The 19888-nt window shown below is 43.7% G+C and overlaps 1 protein-coding gene across 1 annotated transcript; it reads left to right on the top strand.

Moving 5' to 3' along the window:
- The first annotated feature begins 7 nt into the window (after positions 1-7).
- On the top strand, positions 8-19775 carry LOC133137214 (phosphatidylinositol-3-phosphatase SAC1-B). Its single transcript, XM_061255341.1, has 20 exons — positions 8-154; positions 4308-4405; positions 5362-5436; positions 6232-6359; positions 8130-8279; positions 9197-9256; positions 9794-9827; positions 10562-10663; positions 10903-10988; positions 11147-11233; positions 11594-11662; positions 11747-11826; positions 11975-12073; positions 12408-12546; positions 12788-12857; positions 13200-13272; positions 13418-13511; positions 14018-14110; positions 14838-14895; positions 15908-19775. The coding sequence occupies exons 1-20, from the start codon at positions 126-128 to the stop codon at positions 16042-16044; spliced, it is 1761 nt and encodes a 586-aa protein (XP_061111325.1). The 5' UTR covers positions 8-125; the 3' UTR covers positions 16045-19775.
- Positions 19776-19888: the final 113 nt, after the last annotated feature.

Genomic DNA, 19888 nt, shown 5'->3' with positions numbered 1-19888 from the left:
GTTCACTAAACGCAACATGTGCAAACGCCGAGTAAAACCAGACACTCAGTTGGCGTGAACCTTCCGTGGCGTGTCTCGCTTTATTACTGACACGTCACTGAGGTCAGGGAGACACTGAAGTAAAGATGGCGACCGCCTACCAGAGCTTCAATTTGTGAGTATATTTCACCTTTAATATTTACGATAACGTCCATTTACAATGAACGCACACTGCATAATAACATTGTAAATAACAACCAACGACTCCCCTGGATGGTTTAATGATCTGGCAAATGGGAAGGCACCACCAACATTTGTCGGCGCAGTTTGCAACTGTCATTGCAATCGATTCTGTTTCTTACTGCCTAAATGCTAGCCCCAGGTAGTTATTACAGGTTAACTTACTAGGAAGTGATGCTCATTGGCTACAATGAGCTAGCTATATTACTCGCTAAGGGAATTAATGATGAATAGTTAGCTCGCAAAAGTATCTAATGTGTCCATTCGCATTCAGACTGGTCTATTTTTATTGAATCAACTGGGTGCTTTTGTCGTCATTTTGAAATGTTGCTAATCACGAGGTGGTTTCCTGTAGCTAGATAGCTAACGTTGACTATCTTCTATGAGTATTTTGTAAACCACAGTGTAGCCTCCTAGCTCTGTGAAATGCGCCTTATAAAAAATGTTTGTACAGTCGAATTTTATAAATGGCTAAGGGGTTTCATTGGGATGCTGTTATAGCGTGATGCATTTGAATTCTGCAGTAGTTTTATTTCGCTAGCTACTTGGGTGTGAGCTGAGATCGTTTGCTGCATTCTTTTGCGCTAGAACAAAAGTACGGCGCTACCCGACTTCGTTAGGTAACCTAACAAACGGTATGTGCGAATGTTATTTAATGTTCACGTGTGCTTTTCAGCAGTGAGCGTAATAATCGCAATTCATTATCTATAAATCGTTGTTGCATAAATTGTTTGGATAGGTGTTTTGCACCACATACATATTCTCTGGAAATTAGTTTTTTTTTACCAAAAATCATCTTAAAAATAATTCATTTTCTTATAATGGATCAGTTGTGACGTTAAGCTTATCGGTATACTTCCACCTGTTTCTCGTACAGTTAACCAGGTCTTGCCCCGTCCCACGCCTAAATAAATATCAAGTAAAGCTCGCAGAACAAGACCAACCACAGACATACGCTGGCGTTGTTAAATTCAGCAACGCGTTTTACAGCCAAGTCTTGTGAGAAGGGCTTCCTGTGTCAGGTCTGTTAATTCTGTTCTGTTCTGTGCAGTTTGACCCACGTCCTGTGAGTCTCAGCATCTCCGTAACATACTGTGAAATCGGGGGTATAACCATCAAAACAGTGGATCTCTTGTGAAATGTACAAGAGCTAAAGGTCCCGTGGTAGTATGGGTAATATTGCACCAAGAATGGCATTAGTCAAGGGCTTTACTCTCCTGGGCCCTTACTCTCCTATGCCAGTGGGGTATATATCTTTTGACTCTCACAGCTATTTGATGCTTGAAATGAACTTTTAATCAATGTGGCGAGGTTGGCTGATGGGGAGGTGAAAACCTTTGACGGGTTTGCGTTTCGGTGAATGAAATGCCTTTTTGAAAGTGTCATTCATAAGAACACAATACCTATGTAGGCAGAACCAGCAGCATTAGCTTTAGTGCTAGTTTCACTCTCAGGTGTACTGAACATTTGAATCATTTTCATTTCACCCCATATTTGTACTGACTTTCAATCCAGCTGAACTTTTATTAAATTATGCTTAAATCAGCTCTTTATTGGAATGACTAATAATGAAGTACATTTTGTGGCTGTCTGTATATTGTCTGTCTGTGTATAGCTATTAATTTGCTGAAGAAGAAGTAGTCTGCATCAGCTTGGACAAACACAACTAATATCTGTATTAAGGAACCAAATGGCTGGCATTTCCTTAATGAAAAAGTTCAGATTGATGGTCAATTCAAGCAAATTTGCTGCAACTGTTGGCACTCTATTCAAAACCTGAATTGATTGCTAGGAGCCTACAGAACCTGTATGTGCAGGTAAACAAGAGCAGGGCTTTTTGTATGTACTGCTGGTCCTCATCAACAGCCTTTATACTGTACTTCAGATGCATATTCTTCCATTTCCAGAGGTGGGACTCGCTCTGAACCTAACACACATGCTATAGCCTCGGTCAGGTATCATCAAATCAAGGTCCACTGGTTTTACACCCTCCCTTTACCTGGGAGTCAGGTGTGAAGACAGTCTGGCCAATCAGTAGCACTAATTGTCCAGTTGCTTACCTTGGAGAAAAGATCCAGGGATGGATTTGGATTCAAGATTCAGATTGGGTGATCCCGTGTTCACGTCACATGGGAGAAGGTGGAAGGAGAGTTCATGCATTTCACACTGGTTGGGGTCGGATTTTACCCAGACTCTTAGACTTGTTTGAATACCAAAACTGTTGCATGTTGGCACCTATGAATTCTGACCCACAATGGAAAAAAAAAAAAATAGAATAACCTTAAAGCTTGATCTAATATCTGCTACTTTAGTTAATCAGAAATGTCTTGACTGGTGGCAAAATAAGTCCTTATTTGCCTGTTCTCCTTGTCCCCCTCGTTATTGTCTTTCTGTATCCTGTAGTAATATCGTCAGATGTGCCTATTAGAGCTGCATGTTATGAGGAAAATAGGCAATATGTGACAACGTTGTTGAACATTGTGATGCCGATATGACTTGCAGTAAGTAAACAGATATTGATGTGTGCACAGTTCTAATGCTTTAGGTACACTGCTAACATGGACCCCAGACAATGAATAGCCTATGCCCACCGAATAAAAATTAAATACTTTATTTCCAACATTTATTGAACAAATTGCACATGAACAGCCAAATATCAATTTAACTGAATATACATTTAAATAAATAATATTCATCGCAGTTCAAGCAGTGTTTTGCAATGTGTTTCTTTCGTGTTCATATCTCAATGATGATAAATTTAGCATGTATATCAGGCAGCCCTAGTGCCTATACCCGGCTATTAAGCTTTGAAAACTACAGCCAAGCTGGAAAATTATAGCGCTATGCTATTAGGACATGGCAATAACAACATTACTGCAATGTTGCAAAAATATAATGTTGTTGGGTCCGAATGACCTTGAGTAAAGTCTGACTTGGTCCAAAAAGATGGCGAAGGATTTACACCCGAAGAGTGTAGTAGCCATCAAGTGGTATGTCAGAAGTTGCGCAAGCTGGGTGGATAAATTTACGCTGCAATGGAATGAGTAATTTTTTTTTTTTTTTTTTTTTTTTTTTAAACCCAATGAATACCAGCCATTGTGTAGGAGGCATGTAAGCTGCATGCAAGACCTCACCAGTGCTGAAAGCCCCAGAGTTTCAGAGGGTATTGCCCCCTGGTTCTGGTAACGTCAAACTGTGCTGCACACGTGCTAACGGCTAACGGTGGCGTGGCCCGCCGTTTGCCTCCAAGGCTTTGTGGCTATGTTAACGCTCTGCTGTCATGGACCAGTCACTTTATGTTCTCTGCCTGAATGCTGAGCTTCTATGCAGATGAGGATATGTTCCCCTGTTCCCTGCTCTAAATGTTATTGAAAATCATCCACCCATTTACACCTGCGGTGTGCAGCCAGCCCTCCAATTTGAGTGCCCAGAGACTGAATCTGAAGTCCATCTCATCGCAGACGCTGTTAGAGAAGGCTGGGAAGCACGTGGCAGACCGCCACACAGTCACGCATCAAACATTCCTTGCCGAATCAATGTTCTTTCTGGTTAGGAAGGCGAATAATGGCGCTGATCATTTTCATCCTCGGGAGTCTGGGCAGCATTGACCATCGCTATAATGCATGTACTCCTGGCTGGAGAAATTTAAATGGTTTATCATCCTTGAGCTTGTTTATTATTTTTTAAAAGGAGAGTGGACGGGTGGTATTATTCCTGCTTTATTGAGACCGGGAGAAAGCAGAGCAGTTAGATGAGTGAAAGCGTGATGGGACAGTCTTTGTAGGGATTTGTGTATGGCTGGAGTTGGCCACCCTATGGACTGCGCTATGTCTTGCCCATTTTTTAAAAATTCTGTGCAGGATCCTGAAGGTCTGTCTGCTGTTCGAACCACCTGTTGACCTACACAAGCGCAGTGTCACACCATGTGCGCTGATTCATCATGTGTTAAAACCGTAATGTTAAGACTCGTGTTGGGAAATGCTGAGGTGTTGGATTTTAAGGGCTGCACATTAACTGCGTTTGTCCAGCCGTTACTTCAGAGTGATGTGGCTTCCTGTCGTCTAATGTGGCCTGTCCTTCCCCCGCAGGCACACCACCCCAGAGAAGTTCTACATCGAGGCCTGCGATGACGGTGCCAATGACGTCCTGGCCATCGACAGGGTGTCCACAGAGATGACACTCACGGGTAAGAGTCCGGCTCTCTGTGCATTGTGGATACTGTGGCCTAAAGTAGGGAAAAAAACGCTTGTGTTGACCTTTCGATTTCATTGGAATTGCAGTATTTTATATTTATGTCTTAATATTTATGTTTTTTGTTTTTGCAGTAATTATATTGGGTGCAAAGGGATGACTGAACTATTATTATTTTTTGTCTGGGTTACACAAGAGATGCAGTTGGAAAAAAAAAAAACCTTCAGAATAAGACCACTAAATTAGGCAAAGTTTGCAGTAAAGAGCACAGTACCGTAGCCCAACCGGATATTTTGTCCAAATCGATGCTTTTCCAAGTCTTCTCTTTAGAGACTGTTTTACAGGAGGTCCAGCTGTATGGACTGTGGAGGTTATGATGTTTTTTTAATGACATGGAGCATTAAGTGATCGACCCATAAGTGAAGTACACAGCCTCAGCAAAGAAGTGAAGACCAGCGATTTTTATTACGGCTCTCTAGGCCAACGTTTGCCTGCCTATGCGTATTTTTTGTATGTGTGTGATTCCCGGTATATCATCGCACCAAAAAAACAAAAATCTCAGTGTGGGCTTTCAGATGCAGTACATCATAAAACTTGTCATGACTGTTCCTTTTGGGCATTCAACAAGCTGTCTACTTTTCTAATGATTACATTGCTGTGGACAGACAGACATGTGTTTAGTCATTGTGTAGTGGCTGAACTGCCCCCATGTAAGCATTATGAGTCAGCCAGGCATCACCTCAATCCATGTGGTTTCTAACAGACAATGGGAAAGGGCAGCAATGCAGGCTCAAGACGGGTATAAAAGAACTGATTCAAGAAACATTGCCAATAACTTATTACCACTTATAGCCCAGTGGCAGGAATGACGCTAGTTACAAGAACGTTGTTGTCCCTTTAGCTCTTGCTGCTATGTTGAGTAAACTGAGCTGTGTTGTATTGTGTTTTCAGGGAGACAGGACATTCCTCCTTCAGCAGTCACCAGGCCCATCTGTGGGATCATGGGAACTATTCGGCTGGTGGCAGGTACACCTTTCCCGACTCCACCATCTTTCACAAGGCTGGCATCTGCGCGGTAGTGATCTGGTTTAGCTCATGAAAAGGTGAAACTCTGCAGACTGTATTAAAGCAGAGGATATGAGTCTGAGTGGTTTCATGCACTATTCATGCAACATAGGAAGCTATTACAGCCAACCGAAACTTAAACATTCCATTTAAAATAAGTGAACAAAGTGATGAAGGATAATATTGATAGAGGTCTGGAAAATGAAAACTCTTTAGTAGACGTCTTGCATGAATGCAATCGCATATGCCTACAGTTGGTGTATATCTAAACGTGGATAAACCCAGTAGTGACAGAACCCTAGCTTGTGTGGTCCACTGGCTCTCTGTGGTTGAAGCAAAACAAGTGTGTTCAGTGATCTGGGATTTTCTCTGAGAAAACAGAGAGTCATTGTTGCATGTTAATGGTGATAATGGAAGCCCAGCCATGTCTTTAAATCATAAATGGAGGACATTGTTAATTGAGGAATCGCAGCTACAGTGACAGTATTCGGCAGCCCCACATACTTTTCACCGTCACGCATGGAACCATTTTATGAGTGGGGATGGAACTAGAGGCACAGTGATGGTTCTATGAGATGGTAGAACCCAAGTTTTGGCTTGTGCAGGTGCGTGTACATGCTACAAGTCCAACTAAACGCCATCCGTGGGGTTCAGTCGAAAAGCTTTGTGGACTGACTGATTCAGTTTTGCAATGAAATTGAATGATAACTGTAATGTAATGTAATGTCACCCCCTCCTCCCAACACGAACACACAGGGATGTACCTCATCGTCATCACCAAGAAGAAGAGTGTCGGGGACCTGTTTGGCCACGCCGTGTGGAAGGCGATTGACTTTGACGTGATCTCCTACAAAAAGACCGTGCTGCATCTCACCGACACCCAGGTACCAGTCCTGGCCCTCTAACCGCCGTGTGCCTTTTCTGCTCAATGGGGAAACAGCCTGCATGCACTGTAACACTTTACAGCAGTGCACTGAGTAACTGCGAATACTCCAGCAGAATGCCTGTAACCTTTTCAGTTCAGGTCCTCTTTATAGAAGAGTTCAGTCTCATGGTGTTTTCCTGGTCAGATACAGGATGGATGGACAAAGAAGTCAATGAATATATACATACAGAATGTTTCTTATTACTGCATGTTCGTATGTGGATTTGGGCATACTGTGGCAGCTGCCACTCACCATGGCATCCTGTGCGTTGAATGAGAAGAGGCCTTTCCCTCTGTGCGGATTAAACGCTCCTCCTTGTTCCCCTCTTGAGACGCTTGGATGATCTCTGGTTTCAAGTCTACAGCCCTGTATGCATTATTCATCAAAGCCCGATCTTCCAGGCTCCTGTTGTAGGATAGGCCTTTGCTGTGCACTCGCATTGCACACTCAGTCCTGGGACTTTGCAGGCATTGTGCTGGATTTGATGTGAATCTTTTCATGTTTGTGTTCCTCAAATGTCTCTGTTATACACATGGTTTCTCATCGGTAATGTAACTTTTGAGCCCCTGAAATGTTTAGCTTACACTTTTTTCAGTTACCAGACAAAATGTACAGGTCTTTGGAAACTGTACACAAAAATGTCAAAAAATAACCCAGAGTCCATAACATAGCATAGAGACTTGGTTTAATGAGGAGATTTTCCAAGCAGAGTTGAGGCTGCCACAGACAATTGTTGTTTATTGTTTACAGACCATACAATAACAGTGAATTCGGTTTTTTTTACCTTGAAGAAGAGCTAGGAGGAAGGGAAGGAGAAATGATACTGAATAAAAGCCTCAAAACCAAAGCTAAGGAGGAAAGATCATGTTATTTTGGTGCTGGGGGGGGGTCTCCTGCCACTAACTCACTTAGCGTCCCGATCCTCTTAGCTAAAGCGCAATGGGGAGTGAAGGAAAGCCTGGGATTTGTGGTGAAGGAGATTAGCACGGTCGCTCACAGTGTGGTGAGGGAGCGGTTTAATGGTGTTTGGGCCTCCGCTCCGCGTCATAGCCCAGCTCGCTGAGCCGGAGGTGCGTGTCTCTGCGGAGGCTGGGAGCCTCTCACGGCGAGGAGTGCGTTGCGATACGCGTGGGAGGGGGGGGGTTACGTCCAACGGTTCTCACACCGAACCGGTAGTACTCCGTTTCCCGCCGTGATGAAGGGGCACCAGAGATTGCGTATGCTTAGGAAACTGCAGTGCTGCTGATGGATTCTAGGGTTGCTAACGCTAACAGACGGCGAGATTTTAGCACGTCCCATTTCTTCTTACTGATGGACCCGATGGGCAGATTTATTTCTGTTGTGAAACACACGTAACTGACCACAGTGTCTCCTGGGGAGTGATGTTTCGGGATTCAGAGCTCTCAGCAGTCAGCAGGATATCCCCTTCTCCTTGCTGTCTCGCTGCTCCTCTGGTCAAACAGAACCTGCAGGATGCCTGGGCAGCTGCTCCAGTTACACACTAACCGCAGTGCCCCAGCTGCCAGGTCGCTGTTTAAATAAGCGTGGGCTCACTGCGCATCACTGCGGGGTGGTCCAGGCTAGTTTGCACCTTCCTGAATTGACGGCAAATGTTGCCAGCAAAACAGGGCCATAGTTGCGATTGGAGGTTTGATGCTTAGAGATGATATGATAGAATTCAGAGACTACTCATGATCACTAACCCAAACTCACCCTTCTCCTCCTCAGATGCAGGACAATAAGGCCTTTCTGTCCATGTTGAACAACGTCATGACCACGGACGGATTCTACTTCGCCACAGACTATGACCTCACTCACACCCTGCAGCGCCTGTCCAACACCAGCCCTGACTTCCAGGAGATGAGTCTTCTGGAGCGGGTGAGAGGGGGAGGGGGAGGGGGAGGGGATGCTGGCTGCTGGCTGCTGGCTGCTATAGGCTGGCTGATTGGCCTGGGGTCCTTGCACTGCAGAGCTTGGATGATCGCTGTTTCAGGGCATGGGGCTACTTCATCTATTATGAACCACTGTTAGTGTAGCTGTGGTGTTGTATTCCCCAGCAGTCCTGACACACACACACAGACTCACACATGCGCACTAAGTGGACCACCCTTCCCTGAGCTACGTGACATGCACTTGCCCACTCAAGGGCTAATCTGATCACACAGAGCCTGCATAAGACCTTACACCCCTCTCTTGCGCTCGCACACACACACGCACACACACATGCACATCCACGTATTCACTCTTCATTTAAGAGCGTCGTTAAACACAAGTCACAGTAAACGGTTGAAAAATGTCAAGGTTGTCTATTCATCCGCTCAATGTGAATACTCACAGTTTTTGCAGTCGATTGACCGGTACTTTGTAATGGCTCTTCAGTGAGACAGAACGCAGAGCCTTCTCTAAACTGAGAAACTTCCCGTCATAGCAGAGCAATACTTGAGCTGTTTCACTATAAATGGAGGCTTGCCATTTATAATCCTATCCCAGCTAGTCCATATATACGCTTCAGACTCTCACAAATAAATACACTGGCTTTCAGCTATAGCTATACTGTAGCCTGGCTGTAGTTTGACAACACTTCCTCTTGGTTTTCTTGAGTAGCAGTGATGCATTTACGTTATTACAGCGACCGACTTGCTGAAATGCATGGGTATTCATAAATGACTGTTTGTAATTGTAAGCGCTAAATTGCATTTCTTCAGCCTCTGTGTGTGAGACGGGGCCTTTCCTGGGCTCTGGGGGGTACAGTCATTGCTTGGCTCTGATTCTTTGGTTGTTTTTGCTTCTTGTAGGCAGATCAGAGATTTGTGTGGAATGGGAACCTCCTCAGGGAATTCCTTGCACAGCCGGAGGTAAGGGTTAAACTGTTCAGTATTTCTCTCCATGTTAGGATCCATTAGACCAGGAATGTAGACAATATACACAGAATTTAATTGTGTATCACATATTCAATCACTTGAGTCTGAAAAATGCTCTATGCAAGGAACGCAAACGCGAACACAGATGGGGCTGGCTTCTTTTAGCCCTATCTGAGGCTATACGCTGCCAATCCTCAAGGTTTATAATAATTATTATTTGATTGGATAATTTGATTGGATTGAGCGAGAAGGATTACTTCTTTGTGTGTAGTTGTTTATTGAACCGTTTTTCCCTTTTATCGCCTCTTGCGCAAATTTGTGGAATTAAGAAATTTGGATTGCACACTTTGATACGCAAGAACGTGAGAGGCGACCCTTGCGTCGTTGTGCACGTTCGCGTTTGTGTTCCTTGCACGGAGTAGGTAACAGGTTTAAGGCAAATTCTGTTCCATATAAGGTACATACACTTTACTGTAAGTGCCATTTTCTCCTCATTTTTCACACTGAACATGGCTTATTCTTCCTCCACAGCTTCACAAGTTTGCCTTCCCAGTTATCCATGGATGTATCCTTGGCAAATGTCTGGGACTTTGTGCGTGTATTTGTGACTGTTTATGTTTACAGTGCCATGGAATTATTTGGCCCCCTTCCTGATTTCCTCTATCATTGCATATTTGTCATACGTCATTTCAGATCTTTAGACAAAATGTAGTTTTAGACAATGGGTAATCTGAGTGAATACAAAGCCTACTTTTGTTTTAATGGTGTGATATTGGAGTCTAAACTTTTCACCACTGTTCTGGTTCAGGAGTTGGTAAAAATGCAGACAAAAAGTTCTGTTTTGGTCTAAAATATGTACATTTGTGGTGAGAATATGGGCTGTTGGGGACCACTTCTGTAGGATTGGTTTGCAATAGCCACCTGCATGCTGAACATTTCACCAATTTAGACTGTAGGTGGCAGCAGAGATCACTACATAACCTCCAAGTGCTACCTGTAGAACAAAGGATTTGAAGAGCACAGAACTAAGTGAATCAAAATGTATTTAACTAAATCCTGCATCCAGAAGATATCAGATCAGATGCAAGGGATTATGGTTGGATTAGATATCCTGCAGACCATTTACACGGCAAGATTTACTGTTGCATTTAATCAAATCGCTCCGAGTAGATTACCTGATAGATTACCTCATTTTTATGTGCTGTTGGATTCTGTAAGTGTGTTTGCGGGACTTGCTTTTTGTGACAGTGAGATGAAGGAATACCGTTTCTATATAGCACTTAACTCCCCTTCATTTAGTCATTGTGATGAAGTCCTGTTGCATTAATGGGAAGATCTTCGACTGGCTGATCATCTCCAGAAGGAGCTGTTTCCGGCCAGGCGTGAGGTACTATGTGAGAGGTGAGTTTATATTCCCTGACTGGGCTCTCTGTGTGGGTAAATGTGAATCAGGGCTAGAGCGTCGTAGGGTGGAGTCACAGGAGTGTTCGCATGGTTTTGTGGTGCTGCTGTTGTAAGGTGTGGCTTGGCTCGTAATCAGGCAGGGTTTCTTTACCCTCTGGAACAGCCTTTAGTCTCATTCTCCCAAGCAGTCATTGAATAGGCAGATGAAGAGGCGTCTCTTGGTTGATCCCTGTTAGGCATCGACTCAGAGGGACATGCTGCTAACTTTGTGGAGACCGAACAAATTGTCCAGTACAATGGGGGAAAGGCTTCATTTGTGCAGGTGAGTCCAAACTCCTAAGCCTTTGGAAACCGCTAATGCCGTGTCGCAGATTTGACCATATTTATAGATATTTATATATATCTATAAATAAGCACTGGGATCTTGTCCGAGTTCATGACTTTGTGTCCCTCTCTTGCTCCCTCCCTCCTCGTCTTTAGACTCGAGGCTCCATGCCTTTCTTCTGGTCCCAGAGGCCCAACCTGAAGTACAAGCCCAAACCCCAGATCAGCAAAAACACCAATCACGTGAGGCTTCGCAGTTTCTAATTTAATCTGTCTGATAAATCACATGACGTGTCTGCCGGTCGCATTACACTTTTGGTGTTCTTTCAGCATTACTCTACTTCTATACATGGTTCATTTGTCTTTATAATTCTATGTCACTATTGCTCAAAGCTTCATTCATAATATCTCTCTTGCTTTCTCCTTTATGGAATGACGAGGTATTGGTAATGGATTCAGATCTACGTAGTAGCATGCTGTGTTGTACAGTTAGCAGATCAGTTCTGTCACACTTAGGAATGTACATAAACAATCACAATGCAGTAAATGGGTCGATGGTATTCAAGGCTTTGCTGAATAACGATTACATTATTTATTCCACAGTTGGATGGCTTCCAAAGGCATTTTGACTCCCAGATCATTACCTATGGGAAGCAAGTCATTTTAAACCTGGTGAGCTTACTGATTTTTCACACACACTGGCATGTCCCTGAATTGCAAATGAATGTTTCTAACTATCCACTGCTCTGTTTTCAGGTCAACCAGAAGGGGTCAGAGAAGCCCCTCGAGCAGGCCTTTGATAAGATGGTGTCCAATCTGGCCAACGGCATGATCAAGTAAGGGCCATCTTTACCCTACTCTGGCTTGGACCAGGTTCTGCCTGTTCAAGATGTTTGGTTGTAATGATTCAACATTGGCCATTGTAATGCACATAGCAGGCTCTCGCGTTGCTTGTTCTCAGGTTGTCCTGCCTTTTTCACACAGGTACATAGCATTTGACTTCCACAAGGAGTGCAGTCGGATGAGGTGGGACCGGCTCCAGATCCTGGTGGATGCCGTGTCCGAAATGCAGGATGACTACGGGTTGGTATCCGCTGGCTTTCTATGGGCAGCTGGGAGGGGGGAGGAGGAATAGGGAATGCTGTCTAAAGTCAGGTCATTAAATGTTATTAATATGGAAGTGAGGGGGTTGGGGGCATGGATATTTGGGTAGGTACTGTCACCGCTTGTGGGAACTCTTAGTTCCATTCCAGTCTCTTTGGTCACATTCCAAAGGTCCTCGCCTCCTCTTGCACTTTAATCACAATGCAGCGGGTGAGGAGTGAGCTCGTGTTTTCCGCCTCGGTCAGAGATCAGTGCAGCGAATGAGGCGGGCTCCCGTTGGTCTGCAGCGTCACATGACCCGTTTCTCCCGCAGCTATTTCCTGGTGGACGGGGACGGGAAGGTGCTGATGCAGCAGGAGGGCACGTTCCGCAGCAACTGCATGGACTGCCTGGACCGCACCAACGTGGTGCAGAGCCTGCTGGCTCGCCGCTCGCTGCAGTCCCAGCTACAGGTCAGGAGGCACGGCCGCTCCGAGGGTGAAAAGAGCCAACCCCTCTTGTATTTGCGCTGCAGATGTTTGCAGACTGTTTATGGGAGGGCTACTGTTTAGGCTAATTTCCAAGATCGGGGTAAGTGGGTGGGGGGTGGGGGCTGGGCCCAAGTTATAATGTCGACCGAGGCATGGGCCCAAGTTCGCCCAGACAGAGGTGCTGCTGTCCTGTGCAGCGGGTGACTCCGCCCTGTTTTCGCAGAGACTGGGTGTGCTGAACGTGGCCCAGCGAATCGAGGAGCAGGCCGACTTCGAGAAGATCTACAAGAACGGTAAGGCCTCATGCGACAGCTTGGTTTAGCCTCACGGGTTTAACTCGTCTGCTACTTCTTGCTATTCTAAATAGTAGATTTGGTGAATAGCACTCCGATGTCAATGGAAGATACAGAAGTTTAATTACGTGTCCAGATAATTACAGATTCTTCAGCTTGATGTATTTCAAATGAATCGATTCGGGAATATAACACCACAGCTACACTAACAATCGATTGAGACAGGAGTAAGGAATCAAATGGCAAACATATAGCGATATGTTGAGAAACTGCTTTGCTCCAAAGCACAGCCTAACCTGCCAGGCCCCACCGCTACTCTGACCGGGTCTCTCTGTCCTACAGCGTGGGCCGACAACGCCAACGCTTGTGCCAAGCAGTACGCTGGGACCGGGGCGCTGAAGACAGACTTTACGCGGTAAGAACCCCTTCCAGTAACCACATGCACACCGTACGGGGTGTGAATGGCCGGGGGCACACTGCAGGCCCAATCAGAGGCCGACAGGTAGTGACGCTGTTGATTGACAGCGTGACATCACTGAGGCTTCAGTCTCCTCCCGCAGGACAGGGAAGAGGACCCAGTGGGGACTGGTGATGGACGGCTGGAACTCCATGATCAGATACTACAAAAATAACTTCTCCGACGGCTTCAGACAGGTGCGTGTGCATGTGTACTTTACATTAAACTTTAAATATAAGCAGGTGATTTTAATCCATTTTAATACCAGGAACCTTTGCTAGTGGTCCTTTAGTTTGAGAGAAAAAGCTTCACTGGAGTTGTATAGAAAAGAAAACTCATCCCTTGTGTATTTAATTTTACAAAGACCTACTGGAAAAGAAAATAATCCCTCCCAAGTGAGCATGTCCAATAGCTTCTGTCAGAAAAATAAAAGCTTAAATGCCAATATACATTGACTCCATACACACAACTGTGTGGAAATTGTGCAGGAAATGAAGTGGCTGAATTGGGTCTGATCCTTTGTTTGACCTGTGAATCTGTCTGAAACGGAATATTCAATGTTTCCTCACACTCACACATAAATGCTCATATCCTGTTGGGCCTATTGGAGTAAATAGTTCCCGTACTCATTTGGATGGGTCTTTTCCTTGCTCCTGGGTATTGTGCTGTCTGCGTTTGGTCTCACTGTTTGTTTTGTTGGTAGGACTCCATTGACCTCTTCCTGGGGAACTACGCTGTAGACGAGGCGGACGGGCACACACCTCTCCACGTTCAGAAAGACTGGAAGTTCCTGACAGTGAGTTCTGACTCCGGCCTCTGCAGGGAGAGTAACTGGAGAATGAATGAAGGCCCAGCCCAGCTAACACTCAACATTCTCACAACGTTGCTACAATGTTGTTGCAATGTTATAACATGGACAGAACATTTTGGTAACCTTACAAGTGCATTTTGTGTTAGCTGGGCTACTGTACTTTTGATGGGCAGCTTGGAGGAACTTTGCCTGTTCAAATATGTTTTGTTTTCTTGCCTATTACTCCTCTAATATAGAATAGCTAATTATAACTGTAGGCCTGTGCAATTGCTGAATTAATTTGTACACACAATATGCACATTCTCATATCACAAAATCCAGCAGAGACTGTGGCCCTCCAGGACTGGAGTTCAAGAGGGCACAACCAGCTGCTGCTTTTTACCCTCAGCGCTCCACTAGCTGTTTTTGTAGTTTCTGTGTCTGAGGACTGTGCAGTTGACGCAGTCAGCCCAGTTGGACCGAAGGTGCGAGATACACCAATCTGTCTAAATTCCGTTCACTCCTGCCCACAACAGGAACTGCTAGCCTGGGCTTATTCCAGACCGTAGGGCACATCACTGTGCCAAGAACATTCATCTCCGCCAGTTACTCCCATGTTTGGGAGTCATATTTGATGTGTTTCTACTTTATCTGTTGCGTACTGAATGGTTTAGATTGTGGCCACTGGGTTGCATCAGTCAAGTAATGGTTGCTTTTTCTTTTGATCCAAAAGCTGCCGATCATCATGGTGGTCGCATTCTCCATGTGCATAATATGCCTTCTCATGGCTGGTGAGTGTAACTGTTTCTTTATCTTTTTTTTAACCCCTTAAGTGTCACCTCTTTTCTTGACCCAAACTTAAAAATGGACCCAAGCTTGTTTCCCAAGAGCTCCAAGATAATTCCAAAAACGAAGTTACAGAAGCTGAAACACAGGGAAAGTGGAAGCTTTTTTTTTTTTTTCTCACTGAAAAGATTTTCTGTTTTTGACTGAATAAGGATTATTGTAGCACAGCTACAGGTCCGAGATGGTTGTACTTGGGCTCATCGTGTTCAAGAGAGCCTATACAAGATGTAGATAATAGCATTTTTATGTACAAGTACTTTTGTAGAAGTATACAATGGCAGAACGGACAACAATGATAATTCCTTCAGAGAAATTCCAAGTAAACAATAGACATTCTATCAACGTTTCTGTTGGCACATTCGAGTTGGCACATTTTTTTCATAATGAGAAAATATTATGCATTTGGTCCGCTGGTCTAGCTTATTTCTTGCGTGTGGATTTCCAAAATGCCGAGAGAGGTCCCCTCACATTTGTTTTACCACCCACATGTTACAAAATATCCCTAAAGCTATGCCATCCTAAAATAGGTTATACAGATAGAACTGTGAGTTTTAATGAATGCAAAACAACTTAAAGGGTTAAGGGCTGAACCATTGTTCAGATCCTCTGAAATGCCTCTGGAAGTATATACCACTTTCCTCCTTGAGAGGGCACCCAGTATCCAGTGTTAAAATGAGAGAACTGTGTTAACCCTTTCAGTCCCAAGAGTGCCATATGGCGTACTCGACCTTCGACCTTTACAAACAGTCAAAATGACTGCTATACTATCGTTGTGAGCCCCTCTTAATATCCTTCTAGATTTCTCGTCCAAAGCCAAACCCCCTTTGGATTTGGGTGGAGCCGGTTCATATCGGGCTTGGGACTGAAAGGGCTAAGTGCTATTCCTGAAGCGGTAACAGCCGTGCGCAGAGAGCGCTGGTCCCGCGCTCGGTGGTGACGTGCTCCCCTCTCCCCCAGGTGACACGTGGACGGAGACCCTGGCCTACGTGCTGTTCTGGGGCTCAGCCAGCGCCACCACGGCCGCCGTCATCCTCTTCAATGGGAAAGAGTTTGTGGACGCGCCCAAGCTGGTGCAGAAGGAGAAGATGGACTGAATGTGTGCGTGTGGAAAGCAGCTCGGCCCTGCAGACTCTTCCTCTGTCGCCGCCTCCTCTTCCTCGTCTTCACAGCTGCACCAGACCTGGAGTCTGTACTGACCTGCTCTCCACACTGTTGTCACACTAGTTTCTCTTTTTTCTTTCTTTTCTTTTTTTTACTCCTGTTTCAGAGCTGCTGTTACTCCTCCAGGAAACACGTGGGTGGGTGTGCACACTGTTGGTCTATCCCATAAGTCCTTGCTGTCAACCAGCACCAGGCCTGGTGCCTGTAGTGACCTCTATCCCGGCACTGTTGTTCGTTTCTAAATCCCACAGTTCCTTGTCCACATCAGCATGCTCATGGGGTTTTTAACCCTCTTTCTACACTAGATCCTATCCCACGTTCACTCCTGTAGGAAGCACCTCACTTCTCTCCCTGATTATCTCACTATTGAGAGAAACCTTGAAGGGTTTGTCTTTCACGTGTGATAGGGGAAGGGGCTCTTATCCTTTAAAAATACTCAACCTGTATTTCTTACCATCTCATTACGAGGTAGAAGGCTCTTTTTTAGAGAAGCAGTCCCTATCTGTTGGCTGCTGAGTGGAGTAGATTCAGTTGGGATTCACTTTCTTTCCACTGTAATCATTTTCATAGAATGCTTTTGCACTACTGTAATTTCAGATCAATAGTTCTTAAATGCAAAAACATAAGCGTTTATCTGCCATTGAGTCTACAATACAATGTAGACTCAATTACAGATAGATGATATGATTATGCTTATTATTAATTTATGCAAAAACATAAGTGTATGTCTGTAATACAGTATAGTCTCAGTCTCCCCATGGTTAAGGTGTTCGTAGAGGAAATGCATTACTCGCATCCATACCTGGAATGGATTTTAAAAACATGTCAAGTAAAGTATGGCTTTCTTTTGACTTTCTTTTATTCTTCCTCTTTACACAACAGTCCTCACTGTAAGTGCTTAACAAAAAATCCCTATTCAACTGTACATCTAATTAAGGAAAACCATAAACCGTTGTTCCTCTGCCCTGTGTGTTAGGCTCCGTACCCACACGCATGTTGTATTATCACTGTAAGAGGCTTCAGGAGAAACCAATCATGCCCTTCGTTTTACAGGGGAACGTCTGAGAGAAATGCAGGTGGAATTACACTGTGTACCACACGTGAGTGGCACAAGCTTTCTGGTAACAGAGTGTTCTCGTTGAACTAGGACCAATGTTTAGTTTTTTTTAATCGGCTCAGACATGTCGCAGAGCCGTTTGGCCTCCAATAGGCAAAGTGCCCCGCGTTGCTGTTTGGTGGTCTGCACATACCTGTCCTCCTCTATTCTTTTGCCGACTAGAGTAGGGATCATCAAATGAGGTTCGAGAACAGCTGGTTTTCCACCCTCCCTTTACCTGTGAGTCAGGTGTGAAGACAGGCTGGCCAATCAAAAGTGCTAGTTGTTCAGCTAATTACCTGGGAGAAAAGAAACCCAGGGCCGGATTTGGATTCAAGGTCCAGATTTGATGATGGCTGGACTAGGGCCTCACTCTGACCCCGGCTGCTCATGGGAAATGTGGGAGGGGCTTGTTGGGAGAATGGTTTTTAGGGATTCATGAGTACTATTAAAGCACTTCTTATTCTGCTACTGGCTTTCAGGATGGATCCAAACCAATCGGAGAATGTAGAATATTTTGCCTTTTCTTCTGTCTTCTCTCTGCTACTCATTTTGTGGTCCAAAGTGTGATACTGTACATACAGTGTCAAATGCATCCATCACGCTGTACTATAGTTGCCATGTTTTACAGTCTTCAGTATAAAGATGGTATCACTTGCTTGGGTGCTTTAGCTAGTTTTAACCCTTTAGTGCTCACAATGTACTTTTGCATTTACGTAGCATACTTTTATCCTTTGTAAAAATAAAAATGCAAATAAAAAAGGAGTTTACCTTTATTTGCTATTTAAAACATTGCTTCATTAATAAAGGTTTGTTGCAACTGAAATTTAGGCTTGATTGCTGTGCTAAGCAACAAAATTATGAATTGTTGACCAACTTAAGCTTGATTACTGTGCAACCTCTATGTATAAATATGACTTGTAAAGTGTACATTTTTAGGTAATCTATGTATCATATACATTTCCTTGTAATTATGTACTGTATATTTTACATTGAGATTTGTATGCAGCATAGTTGTTAAAGCAAGTTATGCACAAGATGGTGATGGTGCTTGATCCACTTTTGCTTGTAATTTGGTAACATCTGGATGCCATGGATACGATTAATACTCAGTGTAGAGTTGCATCACTATTGACAGCTTTTGCTGCATTTGAAAGATTTTTTTCAGATTATTTAGTTTAATATGACTTCAACAATTTAAGTCTCCATTCTGGGGGAGAAGATGTTAGGAAAATATTCAATTTTTCAGTTTCATTTTGCAAAATAATTCTCACCGGTATCTTTTTTTCCCCCCTCTACTGCAAAATGAATGCATAACAAAATCTAGTGACTAAAATTATTCTATTTTTCTGTTTCCTTTCATAAGTATGAATCCTATGGTTTAAGAGGAAGGGGATTATTTCAGTAAGTTTGTAATAAAGGCCATGATAAGACTATGATTGGGCATCCATTCCTGTCTTGTCCTTTACTCTTCTCATCTTCCACCCTCAGTGTTTGTGACTTGTTGAATCTATTGTGAGGTACTTTTAATGCCTTAATATGAATTCCCTTTTGTGGCTATAGAAAACAACCTGTAAATGGTAATATTGCTTTGTTATTGCTCAACACTGTGGCTCTTCAAGCATATTTGTCCATTCGTAAGCCCTTTGTCTACCAACTCCTGCTTACATCAGATATCCCTTGGCATGTTATCAGTGAACTCTTGCAGAGTGCATTGAGTTTCTCCTTGAAATTTGCATGGGGTTGGAGCAAGGAGACTTTGAACCCAGGAAAAGCGCTTGGCTGGATGTGTGGTGATTTATAAATCCGTCTTTGAGGGCCATTGGCTTGGCATGTTCTCATTTGCAGCCAACTTTCACCTTCCCTGCTGATCAACTTTCACATTGCTGTTGGTATTTTTTTCTCATTCTTGAGCATTGCAACGGATGTTTTAGGCTAGTTGAGAGCACTTTCCTTTAGAACAGGGTATAAAAATGACTATATTTTACCGGCATCCTCCTTTTGGGAGTTTTCATTACGTTACACTGCATTACAAGTTTTACATGGTCCTTGGGAGAATCTTTGATATTTGTCTTCTGGTGCAATTTTGGGCCTTATTTTGGTCCAGGATCAGTTGATCTTTTACAAAAGATGGGTTTGAGAGATTGCATCACTAATTGTATGATGAAATATTTGGCAAGTAGATATCTAAATATATTAGTATTATTTTCATGTACATTCATTTGTGTGAACTACATTCATCTTCAGTACTCTGTAAATCAACATGAGATGACAGAGGGGCTTCACATGGGCATTGCTGATGGTCATTGATAATCTGCATTGCTGTAGATATACTGTGACAAAGTATAAAAACATCTCTTGTGCTTCCCTCTTCAACTGAGCAATTGCAGTGTTGGGCCATTGTGGAATTTAAGTTTAAAATATTTCCTGGTGCATTTGAAGATTCTGTCTCTCATGGAGGTGTCAACATCACTGTTTTTTTTTCTGTTGTTCCATTATTTGGGGTGATTTGTTTATGGTTTCTTTTATTTCAAAATAAATAAAGACTCGGATGAGAAAATCACCAAAGGAGAATGTGATTTTTTCCCCCCCCCATTGTAGCAGATAATTACATTTTGTTGTCATGTTTTGGGCTGATATTTGATTTTACCATAAAATTTAGCTACTCTTTGAATATCACT

Source organism: Conger conger, chromosome 9 (assembly GCF_963514075.1).
Source record: "Conger conger chromosome 9, fConCon1.1, whole genome shotgun sequence".
Lineage (NCBI taxonomy): Eukaryota > Metazoa > Chordata > Actinopteri > Anguilliformes > Congridae > Conger > Conger conger.
The sequence above is the reverse complement of the archived record's forward strand: the minus strand, read 5'-3'. Positions and strand labels throughout refer to the sequence as shown.